Source organism: Eumetopias jubatus, unplaced genomic scaffold, assembly GCF_037043125.1.
Source record: "Eumetopias jubatus isolate StellerSeaLion01/CBP00866 unplaced genomic scaffold, mEumJub1_p1.0 scaffold_1, whole genome shotgun sequence".
Taxonomy (NCBI): domain Eukaryota; kingdom Metazoa; phylum Chordata; class Mammalia; order Carnivora; family Otariidae; genus Eumetopias; species Eumetopias jubatus.
In genome coordinates this window covers 45021147-45043034 of record NW_028274807.1, presented here as the reverse complement: position 1 = coordinate 45043034, position 21888 = coordinate 45021147, and the positions used below count along the sequence as shown (strand labels likewise).

At 34.3% G+C, this 21888-nt stretch overlaps 1 protein-coding gene across 3 annotated transcripts in view; it reads right to left on the bottom strand.

Annotated features, from left to right (window-relative positions):
* EPHA6 (EPH receptor A6) overlaps nt 1-21888 on the bottom strand; it is an 819528-nt gene that overhangs the window by 304222 nt on the left and 493418 nt on the right. For 2 of the 3 annotated variants that reach the window (XM_088025358.1, XM_028119182.1), the window contains exon 6: nt 7368-7492. In XM_088025358.1, coding sequence (XP_087881484.1) covers nt 7368-7492 — 125 coding nt within the window. Of the gene's footprint in view, nt 1-3152; nt 3204-7367; nt 7493-21888 lie in introns of all 3 variants that reach the window. The other variant, XM_088025312.1, reaches the window with a different exon arrangement.

The following is a 21888-nucleotide window of genomic DNA, read 5'->3' as shown; positions in this document are numbered from 1 at the left end:
TAACAGCTATAGAGGTCTTAGCCAGTTAAAGATGGTGGAGTGTTTAAGTTCATGAGTATGTTTAAAAGGTTGTGATTATTTTCCCTCTCTACACTGGATAAAGTGAGGTAACAGAGAATCAGGGCCTCTGAAGACTTAAATTCAAAGCTTGGTCCTAGGAACAGCATGGCTAGCTTTGCCTGAGAAATTGTTCCCGATGTAAATCTTTATCCATGCTGCCAACCCACTTCTAGTCAACTGAATAATTGTCCACATTTCAAAAAGCTCGTGTGCTCCGGGTGATCCTTATGCCCTCCTCAATCCCACTTTCCTTAGTTCCTGTATAATAACCACACTTAGGTTTACATGCAAGTTTACATTTAGATTGAAAAATGTACAGTTGGAGGCACCTGGGTGGCTCAGTAGGTTAAGCACCTGCCTTCCACTCGGGTCTTGATCCCAGCGTTCTGGGATCAAGCCCCACCTACGGCTTTCCACTCAATGGGGAGTCTGCTTCTCCCTCTGCCCCTCCCCCCTGCTCGTGCTTTTTCTCTCTCATTCTGCACTCTCTCTCTCTCTCAAATAAATAAATAAAATCTTAAAAAAAACATACAAGTTAGAGATGGCCGCAGGGGAAAGAGGGTGCAAAGAACAAAGGAGATATGTTTCTGTGCCTAAAGAGTGGATGAAGGTAAGAGTAGCATTCATGGAAGTGAAGAGAAAGTTCTCTTCTTCCCTTGGGCAAACACCAAAGTGAAGGAGATACAACAAAAGAAAATGAAGAATGTACATTGAGCATTTTTTTAAAAAAGGAAGGAAGATTTTTTTCTTTCTTCAGTTGATTATTTCTTCAATAATTTCTTAATATAATTTTAATCAAATAAAGATGCAGATTTATTGATTATATATCTTTAGGAAAAAAGAACAATATTTATTGAATTATTATCTGGGGGAAAACTATCTTGAGAAAGTAGAATAAGAGAGGAGGGGAGAAAGAAAGAGGCTTGTATAAGTTTGGTATTGAGAAGTATACGACTTCATAAAGGATACCATGAATGTAACCTTCTCTCAAAAACGGCTACCTTAAATCACCTCTGGGAGATGAAAATGTTTCACATAATTAAAAATTTCCTACAAATCTCCTCACCTTTTTTTTTTAAACAATACACTGTTCTCATGATGTGAAATTATATAATTTTATACAAAACTAATAGGTACTTTATTGGTAAACTAGGTGAAACAAAGGCAAATACAGTAATTGAGTATTTTACATAGATAATATTGACCATGTAGACAAAAGAAATGCTTCCTTTCTCATGATGACCTCTCTTGAACAAAAATCTAAAAACTGCTGACTCTGGTAAAAATTAGTAAGAGAACTTTTAAGGAAAAGACTTTACCAGTCAGAGTGTCTTTAAATACTGGATATAAGAATAAGGAACTGTTATGTGGGATTCATATTTGCAAAATGAGATACCAGTTGGTAATTAGTGGAGTTGTACAGCACCCTGATGAAATAGGTATGTTTTATTGTTGCCATTTTACAGATGCAAAATGGGCATTGGAGAGTAATGAAATGTTTGGCCTCAGGGAACCCAGAAAATCAGCCTCAGCAGAAAGCACTGACTGAGACATCCAATTGTGATGCAAATACCAAGGCCAGAATTAACAACCACTTACTGGCCCTGTGATTTTGATGAAGTTACATACCTTTGTTGTGCTTTAGTTCCCTCATCTGTAAAATGGGAAGAGGGATAGTATTTATCTCAAAGTGTTGTTATTAGGATTGAATTATTTGATCCATGAAAAACACTTTTAAAAGTACCTAGCATGTAGGGCGCCTGGGTGGCTCAGGCGTTAAGCATCTGCCTTCGGCTCAGGTCATGATCCCAGGGTCCCGGGATCGAGTCCCCACATCGGGCTCCCTGCTCAGCGGGAAGCCTGCTTCTCCCTCTCCCACTCCCCCTGCTTGTGTTCCTGCTCTCGCTGTCTCTCTCTGTCAAATAAATAAATAAAATCTTAAAAAAAAAAAAGTACCTAGCATGTAACTAGCCAACTATCGTTGTCTGTGAATTATTAACTGTGTGCCTTTCTGGGTGCTGCGGATCTGAAAGTAGAGAGGAAATCCCTTCCCTCCTGGACTTACATTCTACTTATTAACAGAACATCCTTTTAGCTGATTGACACATGTGTATGCGTCTTTTTTATGAACAAAGTTCTGGTGTTCTTTCTCTGTTTTTTTTTGTTTTTGTTTTTTTCAATTGCTGGGGTAATTTCACAGTGGCTGGGTGACTTTTCTCAATTTCCTACGAATGAGTTCCGAAGAAGGAGAAGATTTTTACTAATTTATTTAGAATATGACTGAAAGCAAACAGTGTTTCAGTGTTAGGCACTGACTGAGCATTGGGTGACAACGACAAACAAGAAATGGTCTCCTTTCTTCAGGGGCTCACAAACTAGTGAGAGAGTCAGATATACACATAAATGACTCTAATCAAGACTAACTTTGAGGGGTGCCTAGATGGTGCAGTTGGCTAAGCATCTGACTCTTGGTTTTGGCTCAGGTTCTGATCTCAGGGTCATAAGATCAAACCCCGTGTCGGGCTCAGCACAGAGTCTGCTGTCTGCCCCTCCTGCTTGTGTTCTCTCTCTCAAGTAAATCTTTAAAAGAAAAAGACTAACTTTGATAAATATAATAAAAAAACAAATAAGCAGGAGAAAGAAAAGTGCCTTGGGCAGAGGACAAAAGGAGAGGAAAAATCAAGAATGAGAACAAAAAGAGTAAAGAGAGAGGGAAGAGTAGAAATAAGGAAAGGGCATGTTTGATATTCAATGGAATTTTTGATATTTTGTGACTGCAACAGGGTTTGCAAATTTTATAGCTGGAGATACAGGGGGGAAGCAGATAATGTTTTAGTTTTTTTTTTAAAGATTTTATTTATTATTTGACAGAGAGAGACACAGCGAGAGAAGGAACACAAGCAGGGGGAGTGGGAGAGGGAGAAGCAGGCTTCCTGCCGAGCAGGGAGCCCGATGCGGGGCTCCATTCCAGGACCCTGGGATCATGACCTGAGCTGAAGGCAGATGCTTAATGACTGAGCCACCCAGGTGCCCCTATAATGTTTTAATTTTGCTAAAATAACTTTCTAGGCCCAAGATGAAGTTGCTCCTACCTGGGGTGCCACATCAGTAAACTGAATACGATTTTTGTATCCCAATAAATTCTGTTTGATCAAAAACGCAGTATATCCAGTTAGCCAGTCTCCAAATGCCAAGCCAACTCTATACTTCTTTCCTCTTTCCTTCTCACCCCAAATAAGATTAAATATGTGGCCTCAGCCAATCAGATATTTTCATTTTTTCTCTTCTTTGTTCTTAGTCTTTAACCTATAAAAGTTTCCTGCCTTCTGCCCCATTTTGCAGTTCTCTAAGACTGTCCCCTTCCTGAAGTGTTAAATAAAGAGTGTTTGTATCACCTAATTTGTCTTTTTTTTTTTTTTAACAGTTCCCTCATGAGTAGGCTTTACTTTGTTAGTAAGTAAATATGAAAGAGGATTTTTTTGGTATCATACCTAACTTTCTTCATTATTTTAAGTGCCTTTTCATGTTCAAAGTTTATTCACTTGAGTGTAAAAAAATGAAACACTTTTTGAGTATGAAACAAGTAACTAAGAATTGGGGGCGTATAATTAACTGAACAGACAATATCTAATTAGTTATAATCAATAAGCAATATGTTTTCTTCTCCATACCCTTCTCATCACACACAGACAGAAGACAACATAGGGTCTTAATTTTTTATATATAATTATAATGTGAAGAATACTGTGGTGTTTTTTAAATATGTGTGTATGTGTGCATTTGATTTCAGTAGACATAAATGAAAAACCATAGTTGTTTGAGTTATGGGATAACATATCTATAAACTGTATGGATGTAATTTCAAAACAGCTAGAACCAGAGATTATCTTACTAGACTTTTTTTTTTTTTTTTTACAGATGAAGAAACAGGACTAAGAAAATTAAGATCTGAGCCAAAATTGAGTTTTTGAACACCCAGGGCAGGGCCTTTTTCTAATACTACACATTCCCTGAGAAAAGGTCACTGCTAACAACAGTATGTTGTTTGACCTCAGATATTTGTAGACACTTCACATTCTAAGCAGCTTAACTTCTTTCCTGATTTACAGAATAATGCTTTAAGGAGAACATAATAAAACAGCATGAATTCCTGAAAGAATGGTGTAAATATTGATCATTTGTGGACTAATTATGAGTTAGCAATACAGACTAACTTTGATTAAAAGGAAATGGAAGGTATAAAATGCCATAAATTGAAGACTGAGGCACCAATATTAAAGACTGAAGAGAACATGAATATTATAATGAGCCTAGGCTTAAAATTCTTTCACAGTTCCCTGAGCACGGAAGTACCTTAGTTAATGGTGCACCACCAGACCCCCTTGGATCACCTTTATCTGCTCCTGCTCCTACCCAGCCCCCCCGCAGCGTTTGTTTTTTTTTACCGTAAAGTCTTGTATCTGGCACCTTCTTTATAGACCTAAACGTGGGTTACTAAAGCCACTGCAGAGAACCAGAAGTGCTGCTGATTTTTTTTTTTTTTCTGTACACCTCATTAGGACTTGTGGCCAATGATTGCCTGGAGCCAGAGTATGGTAGCTCAGCTTCTTGATCTCCATAGGATGAATTCTGAGATGTAATTTATACTCCAGAGCTCCGTTGGTCACTCTGAGTTTGACTGGCATTTTCTTCAAAGTCTTGCTTCCCCATTCTCTATCGGTTTTCCTAGGAGCTTTCTTAATTAATCACTTGCTTACAAAATCCTGTCTGAGGGTTTGCTTATGGGCAACTAGACAGAAGACAAAAAGCAAAGCTATTTTGGATCCATCCATTCATCCATCCATCCATATTTATCTATGCTTGCTACTTCCCTCTCTCTTCCTTGCCTCCATCCATGTACTTCAGTCCCCCATCCCACTCCCACTCAACAAGCAACAATGGAGACAGCATGGTGTACCCTCTGTTCCATTCCATATTTCTCTATATTTATATAATCATATATACATATACATATAGAGTGGGGTATTTGCATTCTGAAATTATGATCATATATTTGTACATATATTTCTTCGTATCTTGCTTTTCCTACTGAACAGTATTTAGGTTCCTAATAAAGAAGGAAATTAGCACTTTAAGAGTTCTATCGTAAGGTGTTAGTTATAAATTTTATAAAAATATTTTCTTGAAAGCAGAAATCATGTTATAGATGCCTATAGGTAAAATGAACAGTTACGGTATGAAGCCATAGTTGGAAACAGTTTTAATCCTATCAATCATTTTATGCTCGCTCTGAAAGGTTTGACATTCTAACATCGTTGATTAGTTGCCTATACGTTATGTATTCATGTATGGAAAGAATGATTTTTATTTAATTTGTATACAATTCCCATGCTGTTGTATACTGGTTCCATGCTATATGCCAAATATTTCCTTAATTCTTTCTTAAATTAAATGATTTCTAATACTGATTCAGTGTGCTTTTCATCTTTACGTCTGTTTATAAAATTAATCTTTACAACCCACTTGAAGAGTTGATACCTTCATTTCCCTTTTGTAAATGTGAAGTGCGAAACATAGGGAGATTAATTGAGTTTTCTTGGCCACAGGCATAATGAGAGTCACAATCAGAACATGAAATAGGCATCCTTGGCTTCCAACTCCAGGTTTACTACATGTGTAGTAACTCCATTAGCAAAATTGCTATTTTCTTACAAAATAGACTCCTTCATAACATTACCTATTCTATCATTAAAACATGGAAATTATGTCATTTACCATCTTTCAGGATATTATTGATTTCTAAAATTTTGATTGGATGAATATGGTTCCCTTTTTACAGAATCTGTATGATTTGTCCTTAATTGGAAATATTGCAAGTTATCTTCATCTTCAAACATATGAAGTATAAATGACTATAAAATGAGAATGATTTTGTGTACAAAATACAGCCTTCATAAAACATGGAGGAGTATTCTCATTCTGAAAAGTTGCTTATATATGTGCCCATTGCTTTTTTAAATAATGAGAATTTTTGCATACCTAAAGATCTATCTAAACGAGTAGACAGAAAATATGTGTATTTTGTGACAGCATGGTAGAGGTTGTAACATTTGAAAGGATAGCTCAACAAGATTTCTGGCACATGCTGGCCTGGCTAATGTGCAGAATCTGTAATCCAATTAAAACTCAGTCAATTTCCCCTTTCTTAGACTATGAAGTTATTCCTGTTGGTTCATAATGACAGTTTTCATTGATTACATAATGCTGAAATTACTAGAGTGTCAAAAATGGATACAGGCAGGCTACTGAGTTACCTCTCCTTTTTCAAACTTATATTTGCTCAGAAGCAATAGAATAGAAAAAGATAGACTTCCATTTCTGTTCTTGTGTTGTATTTCTTCAGAGGAAATAAAAATTTATTTGTGATGTTCCTTTGCTTCTAGTCAGTTACAGAAATGCAAGAAGTTCCTTCTTACTGTATTATACAACTAGAAATTGTGTATGATTTTTACTTTATTTTTTTAAATTTAATGTTCCCTTTATCAATATTCCAGAGCAGCAGCAGCACAATGAGACATACCAGAATTGTTATGTGGTCTGTGAAAATGTCTACAGGCACAATATCATAATAGTGAGGAATAAGGGGAAAAAACATAAAGAAGAATGTGGATACAATAAAGATAAGGAAGTATATAATTTGGGAAAAATATAGTAGTTGAGAACAATTTTAAAATAATAAAAATGAAAATTAAGATTAAGTTGATTTATTAACCAGATATATCTTGCTAGCTTCTTAAAAAAGTAAAACAGCTGACCTAAATGTAAAGAAAAATTTTAAACCACCAGCTATTTCCATTTATCCCTTAAATCATCCTTTCCAAATTATAGTGAACTGTTAACTTTAAACTCATTGGCAAAAACTATGGGCTACACAAACTCTCTCTTTAGGTTATAGCAATTCCATTTTACCATGTCTTCTGAGTTGTTGTAGAAACAATGTTATGTCAACTAAACTGTAAACTAAAGGAGTTACTGCCTCTTACTATATTGGAAAAATTCTTATAGTAAGTCATGACAGAAATGGACATCTTGTGTCTTCTACTTTATAATCTGACATAAAACAATACAAATTAATTAAGAAAGTATAAGCATAATAGTAAATTAGAGAGTTTTAAAAGAAATAGTAGGTATGACGTTAGGTCAAAGAACAGGTTTTAAAGTAAAATAATATAACAACATGCTCAATATATACATATATACATATATATGTATATGTAGTTTTTTAGGAAGCTCCAAATAAGACCTACTTTCTCATAGTACTTGATCTCGTAGTCCAGAATGGCTCCATTGGAAAAAGCAGGTGCTTGCCATGATAGGGCAATGCTATTTTGGGATGCCCAGTCCTTCCTTACCACACCTATCAGGGAAGGTGCTGAAAGGAAAGAAAATAACTAAGAATTAATTGTCAGGAATCATTCTCCAGAATCCTTTCTTTAATATTTTGTCTTCCAAGGAAAATATAATTCTTGTTGAAGATGATAGCAATTGTTGATATCAGATTAATAAGAAAGCCTTAGGATCTACTCTATTTAATCCAAATAAAGTATTAAAATATATTTAGAAACATTACTAGGGCACATAGGAAAAACTCAAATAGTCCAAGAATGAGAGCCAGAACTCATCATCTTAGTCTTTGTTAGTGGAGGACATTTTCCTTTAAACTGGCTTTGGTTTTAGGTTATGACATGAAGTACAATACACTTGGCTCTTATATTTTATCAAATCTAAGTCTGCTATAGAAAAATACTCTGCAATTACACAAGATCATTTATAGGCTTTTCTTTCTCCTCAAGACTTAGTACTTTATAAAGTCTTAGTACTTTATAAAAGTTTAAACCACAAACTTCTTAACTATAAATTATTACATATCAACATGAGAATTATTTCTTTTACATGGTTTCTGTGACATTTGAATAAAATTGAAATATCTAACTTCTGAAGTTCATTTTCAGCATCATGTCTTTTTTCCCCTATATAACATTGTTTTAACAACCTAATCCTACCAATCTTGCATTAGACTTCCAAAATTTCCCTAGAATGTATATATCATAGATTCTTCTCTCTAACAAAATCCCCCTCATTTTAAAGTATTGCTAATTTTTAAATACAACAGGTTTTTACATAGAAGTTAAAATTCATTCATAAAAAGAGAAATATAAATGAAATATACTGAGATACCATTTTTTACCAATCAGATTGGCAAAAATCCAAAAATCTGACAGCAGGCTCTGCTGACTAGGCTATAGGGAAAAGCACTTTAATACATTGTCGGTAGGAATGCAAAATAGTACAACTTTCATGAAAGGAAATTCGACAATTTAAGGCAAATTATATGTTCATTTACACTTGGGCTTTTTGAAATCTATCCCAAAGATACACTGAACAAACACAAAGTGACATATTTACAAGACTACTCACTGAGATTTATTTGTAAAGATTGGAAACAATTTAACTGTTTGTCAAAAAGGGACTAGTTGAAAAACTACACTACATCCACCAGAAAATTATGGCTATCTATAAAAACTATAATGGAGTTTTTTCAGGATATATTTTTAAGTGAAAAAAATAAGGTGGGAAGAATGTATAAAAAACAATATAAGGATAAACCCAAGAATAGAAAAAATGATAACAATGGATACCCTCAGGGGTGGGAGACAATAGGATGGACACTATAAAGTTGGAAGATAGAAGTCTCAGAATTTGCCTTCCCTTGAAATTTACTTTGGAACCCTGTAAATAGTTAAATGTTTAGAAAACAAATTAGCCCTTAAAAAAGTAATATCAAAAAAAAGCAAAGAAAAACGAAAGAAACCTGTGTATTGAGGCACAGCCTCCAAGAGTAACTACTTAAAACTCTAAAACATAGTAACTTAGCATACATCCTAATGAGATAATTTTAAGGATGAAAAAAACAACCTGTAAAAATTATTAAACTGTTTTTAGTAATGACACTGTTGTTGGTTATATTAATATAGTAATTCTGAATGTGCATGTTGAGGGTTAAAGCAAATGAGTAATTATTTTGGTGTTACTGAGGACTAGGTCAGTTTGTTTTTTCTATGGGAAATGAGGATATAGATATCAAATCAATGGAGGTATGTAAAAACTCTGTAATGATAAACTCAAATTAGAATTATCATTATGAACTCATAATGTCTTTCCAACTCATTTCCAGAAATCTATTCAAATAAACCAATTGCAGGTGAGAATAGAATTTGAAAAAACTGATTCTCTATGATTATAATACATAAATTTTAAATTTCTAAGAAAGACTCAGGTATTAAGTTTGGTATTTTATTTCTAAATGTTCCCTTTATATCGTGGGGATAAAGTATTTCTTAAATTTATGAGAATGACAGTTTGGTTCTCCTAAGGAAATACGTACTTTAGAAATTATATTTAAAACTCTTTCTAGCTGTTCAATGAAAGTATTATTGTTGTACTAAAACATATTCCTAAAAATGAGTGATAATTACAGAAGTTGCTAAAAGATAAAAGAGTTTGTTCTGTAAGCTAAAACGAAATAGGTAGCATGGTAAATATGAAAAATGCTTAGATGATTCACTAAATTAAGTCATATTCACTACTAAGAAACTACCATTAATAAATTTATCCCTGTTGGAAACTGCATTAATGTTTTTGAATTATAGTACAATAATATATGAAATGGAGTTTATGAAAAAATTGTAACTTTTAAGGTCAATCATACAAATTAGAAGTTGCCTCAAATATATCAATTCATTGCAATTTTTGAAAACGTCCTTTTCATTTATACAATCTTATGGTTAATTTTCAGTTTAATGTTCAATGTCATAAAACAATAATATTACCAGTATACTACATTTTGCCACATAATTATTTAGCACTCAAGATCTAATAGTATAATCCGTGCAAAACTGATAATAAATTCAATTATGGCAGCATATTAGAATGACTATTGATTAACATATAGGTACTATCTTTTCTATTTCTAATTCTCTACTGGTTAATTAAAAGTAAAGGTACAGATTTTATGAGTCTTCCTCCATAAAACAGAAATAAGGAAAATCCATTCGCTAACTACCCTGAGAAGTACTACTAACTACACCATTCTCTAACTAATCTAGTTATAGATTCTTCACTTGGACTTCGGGGTCAAAGAACTATATAAACTCTAAAATCTTTTCACTTTTGCACATCCCTTTCATATGTAAATATCCATATTTTACATAGTTGTAAAATATACATAATTTTAGATAATTCTGTTTTTTAACCATATATTTGAAATCCTATTCCATATTTTGATATTGTCTCCATAATTATTACTTTGATGGATAAAATATTCAATCATGTATATGCTTTATCAGATCATTCCTCTAATGTTGAAGTTTCCAATATTATCCTGTTAGAATTTTCACACTTTATGCCCACATTTTTGATTTTGTTAAATTATTTTACAGAGAAAAGTGCTTTACATAATTTGAATTTCCTGAGCCATACTGTTTATTAATATATTGCTTTTGAAATGAGCTGCACAATATACGCCAGGCACACATTTTAAGCAGTTAATGAGTTAAAGGAGAGGATGTGGCAATTTATAGGTCAATATATACCCCAAATGCTGCATTTTCTATTTTCTGAGAAGGCTAGCACCGTATGGAATTTTATTTTAAAATATAGCTTCAATACATGAAACCTCAAGAATTTGTTTCGAATATACTTAAAAAATTTGTTTTATTAATAACCCAAGTTTATGTTACATCTGAATTTGGCCTATTGTGACAACACTGTAGTACCAACAAACTTAAAAGGGAAAACACATTTATTCCTCCACATGAGAAAAACTAATTTTAGAACATAGAGGGCAACTATTGATTTTTACTTCTGATTCTAAAAAGTCAGAGAAAGAAATAAATAGGGAAATAATATCTTCTGGAGTCTGTCAGATCAGAGACTAACTGAAAGATTTGAAGGCTCAAGCAATGTTTCCTGAGTACAGAATTGTATATTCAGTATAGTTTTCAGTAGAATTGTATTTCTGATATACATCCTTTCTTAAGCCTTCAAAATCTTAGCTTTGACCTTCAAAATAAATGATTATTGAATAGATTACCACATTTTTGAAAATGGTTTTAATACAAACCTTTTTGATTACTACACTTTCTGAATCTCAAATAGTTTACCAAGAATTACATGGCAAAATAAGAAAAGTACATGGTGGAGTTAGTGAACAAAGGAGATTTTATCCACATTAGGATGGGTGTTATTTTTTAATGCTTATACGGAAATACCTGAAAGAATAGTAAATTATTCTAGTTAGTTATTTTGCACCTAATTACGATTTAATTGTGTGTGTGGTTAGGTGAAAAAGAGAGAGAGAGGGAGAACAAGAGCACACTCCTACGCACATGTGTTTGTGACAATGAAAATCTTAACAGTGAATGTTAAATAGTAGAATCTTAGCACTAGGATAGACCTTGTAAGTCATTTTTTTTATATTTTAATTTTGTTTTTGGATTATTTATTGTTACTATAAAATAAAAGTATAATAGATTTTTCTTTTTTTGATTTTTTTATTAACATATAATGTATTATTTGTTTTAGGGGTACAGGTCTGTGATTCATCAGTCTTACACAATTCACAGTGCTCACCATAGCACATACCCTCCCCAGTGTCCATCACCCAGCCACCCCATCCATCCTCCCCCCTTCACTCCAGCAACCTTCAGTTTATTTCCTGAGATTAAGAGTCTCTTATGGTTTGTCTCCCTTGTAAGTCATTTCATACATTTTTTTCAACAACGCAGAAAATCCCTCAGCATATACTTGTTTGCTGATTATCCACTTCTTGCTTCAACTGTTGCTGTAAAAAGTACACCACTTCATAAGACTACCTGTTTCTTTTTGAAAATCTCTAATTGTTAGAAAATTCTTACATGGAATCATTGTTTTCTTCCGGTAACTTCAACTTCGCCCCCCGTTCTTACCTTTAGCATTAATAGAAGTAAATCTTCACTTTTGCTCATCTATCATACTCTTTCTTCTCTCCTTTCTTTTCTCTCTTCTTCCTATCCCTTTTCCTTCCCCTTTCCTTCCTTCCTCTCTTCTTTCTTCATTTCCTTTTTTAGTGATTTTCACTGTCTCTCTCTTTTTATTCTTTTCCTTTCTTTTCTTCCCTGTGCTTCTTTTTAGAGAGATGTGTGTGTGTGTGCGTGTGCGTGTGCGTGTTAGGGGAAATATAATCAGTGACATAATGGAATGTAAGTAACATAATAAATAAATAATATACACCAGAAAGTGCAAATCAGAACAGACGTTTAAGACTATGATTTTCCCTTTTTCTTTGCTAATGAACAAATGGGTATAGTTGCAAAGCAAGAACAGGAAGAGTGCTTCATTCTGCAGGTGATCAAGAAAGGGATATGCTATAATCAATACCGTAATTTTACTTGTGAAGTTCTGTAAATGTGATATTTATCATATTAATTGACATTTTTGAAACCTGAGAGCATACTTCAAACTATTTTTGATGTATATCTTGTTTTGGAAATGTTTATTAAATATATTGTGCTTTATACAACATAATATAGCCTAACAGTAATTGCCTCATGTGCTTTTCTTTTGATGTTTCCCCTGCAATCAGAGCTTAATGGTAATATATATTGTTATCGTCTTTCCCCACGTGGTTGGAATGTGGTTATGAGCTTGAAATATGCATGTCATACTTAAGGCAGAATTGATGCTTTATTTTCTTTCTAATTTGTCTTTTTCCTATACCTGGAATAACATTGCGGAATGCTAAGTCATATGACAGCTGTCAAAGGATGAATAATGGCTCACAGAAAATGTTCACATCGAATCCCCAGAACCTGTGAATGTTCCTCTCTGGTAAAAGAAACTTTGCAGTTCTGATTAAGCTAAGGACTTTGAGATGGAAATATGATCCTGAATTATCCAGGTGCGCCCCATGTAATCACAAGTGTCATAAGAAGGAGGCAGGACGTGACTTGTCTGCAGAAGAGAAAGCTGTTTAAAGTGACAAAAACAAGCTATAAATCAGCATAAATCCTATGATTCAAAAAATAATTCTAAATAGCAGATATCTCCAACTTGTATAACTAAATTGTGTAACTACTGTATAACCAAACTGTTTAACTATCAAGACCGTGTTGGAAGATTTGGGAATGGACAATGAAGTAAATGATGACCTAGTTTCCCTACCAAACATTAGTTCAGCAATATTTAAAAAAAAAAAAGGTCATTAGGTGGTGCACCTACCACAAAGATGACCTTCATTCTGAGCCTGATGATGAGAACAAAGAAAAGCAAATAGTTGATACCCCTGTTTGGGACTAAGATTTTTGGAAGTTAACTAAAGGGGCTTTTTGAACTTATTCTGGCTGCAAAATACTTAGACATCAAAGGTTTTCTTGATGTGACATGTGACTGTTGCCAATATGATCAAGAGGAAAACAAATGCGATCTGCAAGACCTTCGATATCAAAAACAACTGTATTGAAGAAAAGGAAGCCCCGGTAGGCAAAGAGAACCACCAGTATGAAGAGAAGCAGAAGATTGTGCCTGACACTAACGCTGGAAGGACTCTTCTAAATACTAGTTAAACTGTTCTGTTTAAAACTGTTAACATTAGACAAACAGTAGATAAATGCAGTGGCAAATCAATTATATTAGCTGAATACTGTTGTCAGTGCATGCATAGTTTGAGTACAGATTCCAAACCTATGGCTGAGTTTCTTCTAGATCAAAAGCTTTTTTTTTTCCCTTTGCTCTGAGTATAACTGAACCTTGGGCTATTAAAAATATAATGAATATATATGCATATATATGCATAATATATATACATATGCATATATACATTTTTAAATGGAATCACATCTAGCTATCAATAGTGGCTTCTCATGCTAGCTTAGGAAAACTAGATATAATAAGAGAAAAACAGAAACAAATCTAACAATTGACCAATAGTTACTGATTTCTAAATTACATTAACAAATTATATTATCCATAACTTTTGAAACTACTTGAAAAGGAATATAATTTTATTTCAAAAAGCCTAATTAATCTTAGTGATAACTAATGTGATATTCTGAAATTGTTTTCAAAAATATAATTCAAAAGTTGGGGCGACTGCATGGCTCAGTGAGTTAAGTGGCTGCCTTTGGCTCAGGTCATGATCCTAGGATCCAGGATCCGGGGATCGAGCTGCTTTGGGCTCCCTGCTCAGTAAGGAGTCTGCCTCTCTCTCTCTCCTTCTGCCTCTCCCCTACTCGTGCTCTCTCTCATTCTCTCTCAAAAAATAAAATCTTTAAAAGACATATAATTCAAATGTTAATAAATTTCAAAAAGTTAAACCCAAATATGAATAGATTTATAAGCTATGACCATAAAGTAATACATGTAGCTTATGGAGGAGTCATCAAATTTTAGTCTTTCCCTGTATTTTTGTCATCCTTGAATTTATATGATGATACAAAATTGCAGAGGAAGCTAGATGAAAGAACATTGGCTTCCAAAGTATTTTAAACCAAGAAGTTTTATGAAAATTAGTTTTAAAAATGTTATAGATTTGCTTGTTGGATGTCTCAAGAAGAGAAAAAAATCATTTTCTGTGCTGTTGGACACATAAGGTACATAAACAGACAAGAAATTTCAGTCCCATTTTGGGGCTGTGAAACAACTCATGGATAACCTTGGGAATTTGAGAAGAAAGATTCACATTTAAGGAATTTTTCATAATATAAGATAAAATTGCAGCACTTACCTTTTTCCCTTAAGGTAGAACCATGGACTAGCTTAAGACTTCTTTAATCACTTCAGGTGGAATTGATTTTAATGTCTGAACTCCTAAAAGATTTACTATCTATTCCTCATTGACTGCCTTTATCATAAGTTCTTGATATTGCTCTTTATAGAATATATAATATATTATACTTCACTTTTCAATTTCTCATACTTTTTCACATACATCTCCTAATACACATTGTAACTTTGTAGGTGCAATTATTCTTATTTTAAAAGTGAGGACAAAAAAATAAAAAAATAAAAATAAATAAATAAAAAAGTGAGGACAGGGGCGCCTGGGTGGCTCAGTCGGTTAAGCGTCTGCCTTCAGCTCAGGTCATGATCCAGGGGTCCTGGGATCGAGCCCCACGTCGGGCTCCCAGCTCAGTGGGGAGTCTGCTTCTCCCTCTCCCTCTGCCCCTCGCCCTGCTTGTGGTCTCTCTCCCTCTCTCTCTCTCAAATAAATAAATTTTAAAAGTGAGGACATAGGCTCAAACAGGAAGCAACTCACAGTTACGTAAAATGTAAGGAGCAGACTCCAGACTAAGTCTGGTACTTGTGGACTATACCTCAGTGATTTCAGGATTTCAGGATCTGAACCTCCCATAGGACCTAGTACAATGCCATACAAACACATCAGATACTTTTATGTGAATATCTTTCATTCATAACTTGTTTAAATCTTGTTTCAAGGCTTATCAGACAATTGTCCTGCCTTCTGTGTTTTTGTTCGATAAATCCCTGATGGTCCCAAAGGAGCACTGTCCAATTGATTCATATACTCCATGCATATGACAATTATTTTATGAGAGTACATTAATGTAAAAAATATATAACATATAATAATACCATATAATAATACCAGAAAATAAGTAAAGATGCAAAGTGCTAGGAGTCTGAACATATGGTGTGGATCAAAACGGATATGCTATAATTTAATTGTATAATATCCAATTGTAAAAATGCATCTTGGATTAGTTTTTTGAATTTTCAATATTTTCCATTATTTAACTGTCTTATTTGAAAAAAAAGTATTTAGATTGAGCAATGAAAGCAAAACCAAAATATTCTGAATTATTTGATTATTGATTGAGAGTGCTCCCAAGATCAACTGCTTTTTCACTAATTCTAAAGGCATCTTCCTCATCCGTGTACCTGCTCCACCCCAAACTGTGCTTTCACTTTCCCTAGCCACAGTTTAACACATCTTGGTCAGTAAAATCCTGCTAGATTCCATAGATTTTGTAGGCTAAAACCCTAAAATTCTATGTTTTCTATAAAATCTAGATGTAAAATATTTAAAAAGCTGTGTTTGGGATTTCTTTTCTGTCTTACTTTTTGAAAGTGAGCGCTATATTCACACGTTTGGGGTGTGTGTGTTTGTGTGTGTGTGTGTATATTTCCAGAAGCTATGCAAAGGGAGAAAGTACTCATACTGCTGGTCACTTGAGGGAATGTTGAATGATCCTGTCACAACTGATTCAGGAGGATGCAAGTGTATTCCTGCCAAGTCACCAGAAATGGAACGTTAAAACTGCTTTTGTTCTCTCATTAAAGAAATAATGTGATGCAACAGCAGATTCATTGGCATTGTTTCTGGTTGAAGCCAAGAGGAATAAATCTTGATTCTTCCTTGATGGAGGTAGTCTTTGTTAGGACAAGTAGCCAGATGCTCCCACAGCTGCTTTGAAACATTCATGGCTTCCTGAGGATATGGGTGATTTTGTTCTCATCATTGATCAAATAGCAGGGTAAATCACTGATGTAAAATAACACCTGGCTGAGCTTTGTGTTTTCCTCTCATTTTCTCTAGTTAGTAATTGTTGTTTACAAATCACTGACTGCATGAGTAGGAAAAGCCTGTGTTTTCTCGTACTGGCTGCTAGCTCATAATTTCTACATCATGTTCTTTCTCACAGTACCTTCAAAGGCATTCAATGCATATTATACTTTTTCTCCTTGGTTTTTGTGATTACTTCCTTAACAAGCCAACAGAAGTTAATAGTATTTCAAAGATTTTGTAAACAAAATAGTTGATTATTATTAATAAGGAATAATGCAAATCTTTGCCACATTTTTATACTTCATTTGAAATGTAATGTGATAAGTTAAATAATCTTGTTTTTTTCTAAATTCTATTTATAGGGAAAGAAGTATGTCAATAAAAATCAATTTCTTTTGGTTTATACATTTGCAAGGTGAGTTTATGTAACCAACTAGTATTTTTGTTAGCATTAACTTACAATTAATGGTACAGTATATATATGAAACATACATAAAATGCAATATTAATTTCAAAAACTAAGTATTGAAATTCAGCAACATGTAATTTCTGAATATTAAAATTATATTAGGTAAGTGTGGGCAAAATGATAGATAACAAAAGAGGAAAACCTGATGTTGAAATGTTGACATTCAGCAGGCACACATTATGGTGGCCATATCAATGGTTTACAGCCAACAGTCTTCTATCTGGTTGATGCCTATGCCACAATATTTTAAAGTATTTTGAGGGTCACCCTGAATGTGTGTACTATTGTCCTTAATAATTTTAGAATTATGTCACCTTAATTCTCATCATGGTCTTCTGCTTTGACTTAGAGATCAATTTCAATTGATGGGCAGGTTTTTTTTTAATTTGTGTGTATTTCTCTTCCTATTTATAGCCTTTAGTTGCATAATTTTGCCTGCTTTGTGGGGAAACTAAATCTTTGCTCAAAGAGAAGTAGCCTCTCAGGTAAAAATTGGCCCATATCATAAATCCACTAAGAAATGACCCCTGCCTGCTGGACAGTTTTCCCCAGACACCCACAATGATGTTTCCTTGCCTGAAGCTGTGTTTCAGAAAAACCTGAGAATAATTTGCTCGGATCACTTTCCTTACTTCAGTCACTATCTCCCCACATGTTAGGTTGTTGTACTACTCTCAACACTTCATACGCTAGTCCTCCCTCATCCATGGTTTCACTTTCTGTGGCTTCAGTCACCTGTGGTCAGCCATGGTCCAGAAACAGACGGTCCTCCTGACGTGTTGTTAGAAGGTCAGTAGTAGCCTAAGGCTGTGTGTCACAAGCCTACGTCATTCTCCTTATCACATAGCCATTTTATCATCTCATATCATCACAAGAAGGGTAAATATAGTACAATATTTTGAGAGAGAGCACACATTCACATACCTTTCATTACAGTATATTGTTATAACTCTTTTATTTTATTATTACTGTTAATCTTTTACTGTGCCTAATTTAGAAATTAAACTTTATCACAAGTATGTACACACAGGAAAAAAACAGAATATCTGCGTTTTCAGGCAGTCTACCAACTGTGCACAAGGGCTCCTTTTTCTCCACATCCTCACCAACACTTGTTATTTCTTATGTTTTTTATTTTAGCCATTCTGACAGGTGTGAGGTGATATCTCATTGTGGTTTTGATTTGCATTTCTCTGATGATTAGTGATAACTGAGCATCTTTTCATCTGTCTGTTGCCCATCTGTATGTCTTCTCTGGAAAAATGTCTATTAAGGTCTTTTGTCCATTTTTTAACAGGACTGTTTTTTGGTTTTTGCTTTTTTTTTGGTGTTGAGTTGTATAAGTTCTTTATATGTTTGGAAATTAGTTCCTTATAGGATATATCATTTGTAAACATCTTCTCCCATTCCATAGGTTGCCTTTTTATTTTGTTGATAGTTTCCTTTGCTGTACAAAAGCTTTTATTTTGGTGTAGTCCCAATAGTTTAATTATGGTTTTGTTTCCTTTGCCTATGGAGACATCTAGAAAATGTTGCTATGGCTGATGTCAAAAAAATTATTGCCTATGTTTCTTCTAGGAGTTTTATGGTTTCAGGTGTCACATTTAGAAGACTACCAGAATCACCAGAGAAAAGAAGTTAGCACCAAAATAAGAAATCACCTAAAGGCATTGTTACAAAACTATACCATCTCTCATGTATTCTAAGAGCCCATTTATCTTTTCTAAAAATTATTTGTTTTCCCATAAGTACCCTTATTTCCCTCCCCTTCCCTTCAGGATGTGTGATAAGCCTCAAATTCTAACCTCCTTGAGATATGTTTCTGTGAACTCCTCTGTATGTGCATGACTAAAATCTGTCTTTTCTCTTGGTAATCTGCCTTTTGTCAGTTTGATGTGCAGGCCCCAAACAATAAGCAAAAGAGGTGGAGAAAAATATTTTCCTTCCTGAAGGTTTCAAAGCAATGGGCATGGCCTCAAAAATAGTAGTATAATTGTGGATGGTAGTTTTGGCTTAAAATTTTCATGAGACTGACTGAAATGCTTATACATATCAACGTACCATCTTATGGTAATGTATAAAGGAAGGTTTATTTTTTAAAGATTTTATTTATTTATTTGAGAGAGAGAATGAGAGAGAAAGAGCACATGAGAGGGGGGAGGGTCAGAGGGAGAAGCAGACTCCCTTCTGAGCAGGGAGCCCAATGCAGGACTCAATCCTGGGACTCCAGGATCATGACCTGAGTTGAAGGCAGTCACTTAACCAACTGAGCCACCCAGACGCCCAAGGAAGTTTAGATAAAGGGAAATTTGTAAGGAATTAGAGGGAACTCCACAGGGCACACAGTTCAGAGAGCAAAGATCTTTAGACAGTGGATCATCGAAATAAACCTGGGCCTAAATTTCTTACCTCTTTTTTTTTTTTTATGGTTAGTCCCTTTAGAGTTTTCCTGCTTAGGTACATACTATGTCTCTTATTATAGACTTTTTTATAACACCTTTTTGTGATGGGAGTATATTTAAATAGGTGTATCTAGAATTATTAAGATATACACAATCTTGATATGCATCTATGTTGGAATTTTGGAAGAAAGCCTATGGCTTCACAAGCATATTGGTAGAGACTTTGTCCAAATGTAACTTTTCACGTGCCTGTGTCAAGAGTCCACACAAAATCATTCAACTAAGACCCTTAATTATAATCTTTAAAAATCCCTCTTGGCTTCTTATGTGTAACTGCCTCCACATCAGGAGATGCCAATTTTTATGATGATGTAAGAGGTAATGTTAGATTTTGAGAAGACTGAGAAATATATGGTATGCTGGAACCAGTTCTCATCTGCTTGCCAGAACCTATTGTGCCTATCTTTTCACTATTCAACATTCAAACACTGTAAATCAATTCCTTCCTTCCTTCCTTCCTTCCTTCCTTCCTTCCTTCCTTCCTTCCTTCCTTCCTTCCTTCCTTCCTTCCTTCCTTCCTTCTTTCCTTTTCTTCTTGCCCGGGAGAGCCAGTTTTTAAACACTAGCATATTATTGGTTATAACTCAGTTTACCAAATTTAGGGGGGGGTGTAACATTGTTCTTCAAGATGTTAACAGATGTGCCATGAAGAAGGTATTTTATTTATCATCAAATAAATTTGGAATATGCTAGATTAAATAAAGTTATTGTAAATATCCAAAAACGGGAGATAATATGATATTTCTCTCATTTCATGTTATCTAAAATGAAAATTTTTTACTGGCACCATGTTCATAAAATATCAGAATGCTACAATACTACTTTTGGAAACAAAGTTAGCCTAACCTTTGAAAAATGTATTCTGTTGACTTTGGCTCAAGGATTTGTATTGATTATTGCCCTCTTGCTGGCATGTGTTGGAAAGATTGTAAAGTGTCTTAAGTTTCTGAAGCAAAACTGGGTTTCTTCTTCACTGAGATATCCTCTTCACTGAGAAAGCTACAGCTACAAACGAATAAGGATAGAGGTAGAATCAGGAGAGTTTTAGGACAGGCTCTGATTGTGAGTGCTAACACAGTGCTGTGATTAAACACATGCACTTAGGAGCCAGGCTGCTTGGCTTTGGATCTCAGTTCTGCTACTCACTTGTCATGTGACTGATCAGTTTATTTAACCTCTCTGTTTCTTCATTTTTTTCTTCTAAAAATTGGAAATAATATCCATTCCTGAGGGTTGTTGTGAGGATTACATGTTATTTCATTTGAAACACTTAAAATAATTCCTGACACATTGCAAGAACTTAAAATTGTCTATTATTATTGTTGTAGACAAAAGAAGAGAGCAATTTCTTAATAAATCCTGCAAAATATTTTGTACTAGTCAATATCACAAATCTAGGAAAACCTTACGTATCCCACATGCTAAAAAGCCCTGAGGGAAACAACTTGTTTCTTCATGTATGAAAGAGTTTTGGCAAACATCTTCCAAAGGATACTTAACTAAATTTGAATGTCTTTGGTAAATGCTACCTTGGGACTACTTTTTCTGAAAATTTCATGTTTAAGATTTTAATAAAAGATTTTGTAATTAAGTACCTTTTTCAGAACATTGGATTTTTTTAAAAAGACAAAAAAGTTTCCTTATTAAAGCTATTATCAGACTGGGCACCTGGGTGGCTCAGTCGTTAAGCATCTGCCTTCAGCCCAGGTCATGATCCCAGGGTCCTGGGATCGAGTCCCGCATCGGGCTCCCTGCTCGGCGGGAAGCCTGCTTCTCCCTCTCCCACTCCCCCTGCTTGTGTTCCTGCTCTCGCTATCTCTCTCTCTGTCAAATAAATAAATAAAATCTTTAAAAAAAAGATATTATCAGACTTTTAATGTGTTATTCTGCTTTGTAAGTAGTGAAGGTCATGTTGTATGCACCTTTCCTTAATTCAACTAATCAAGGGAAAGCTTTTTTGAAAAGCATGTCAAGGACTAATTTTGTATAGAAATATGTTTGGGAACAGGTGATCTAGAAGGTAAGTCTAGGAAATTGAAACATTTATTCAAACTAATATACCTTCTTGGGATTTTCCAGGATCATATTGATTGTATATCAATGAACATACATAAATTTCATGTCCTCCATTGGTACTTGATGAATTGAAAACACCAGGTTAGAAATCATGACAGTATGCTGGAATCTTATTTTTAGGGCATGTGTTTTCAGTGAACAATTTCAATAATATGAATTTGGCATTTTACTTGTTTTAATTCTACAAGTACATATTA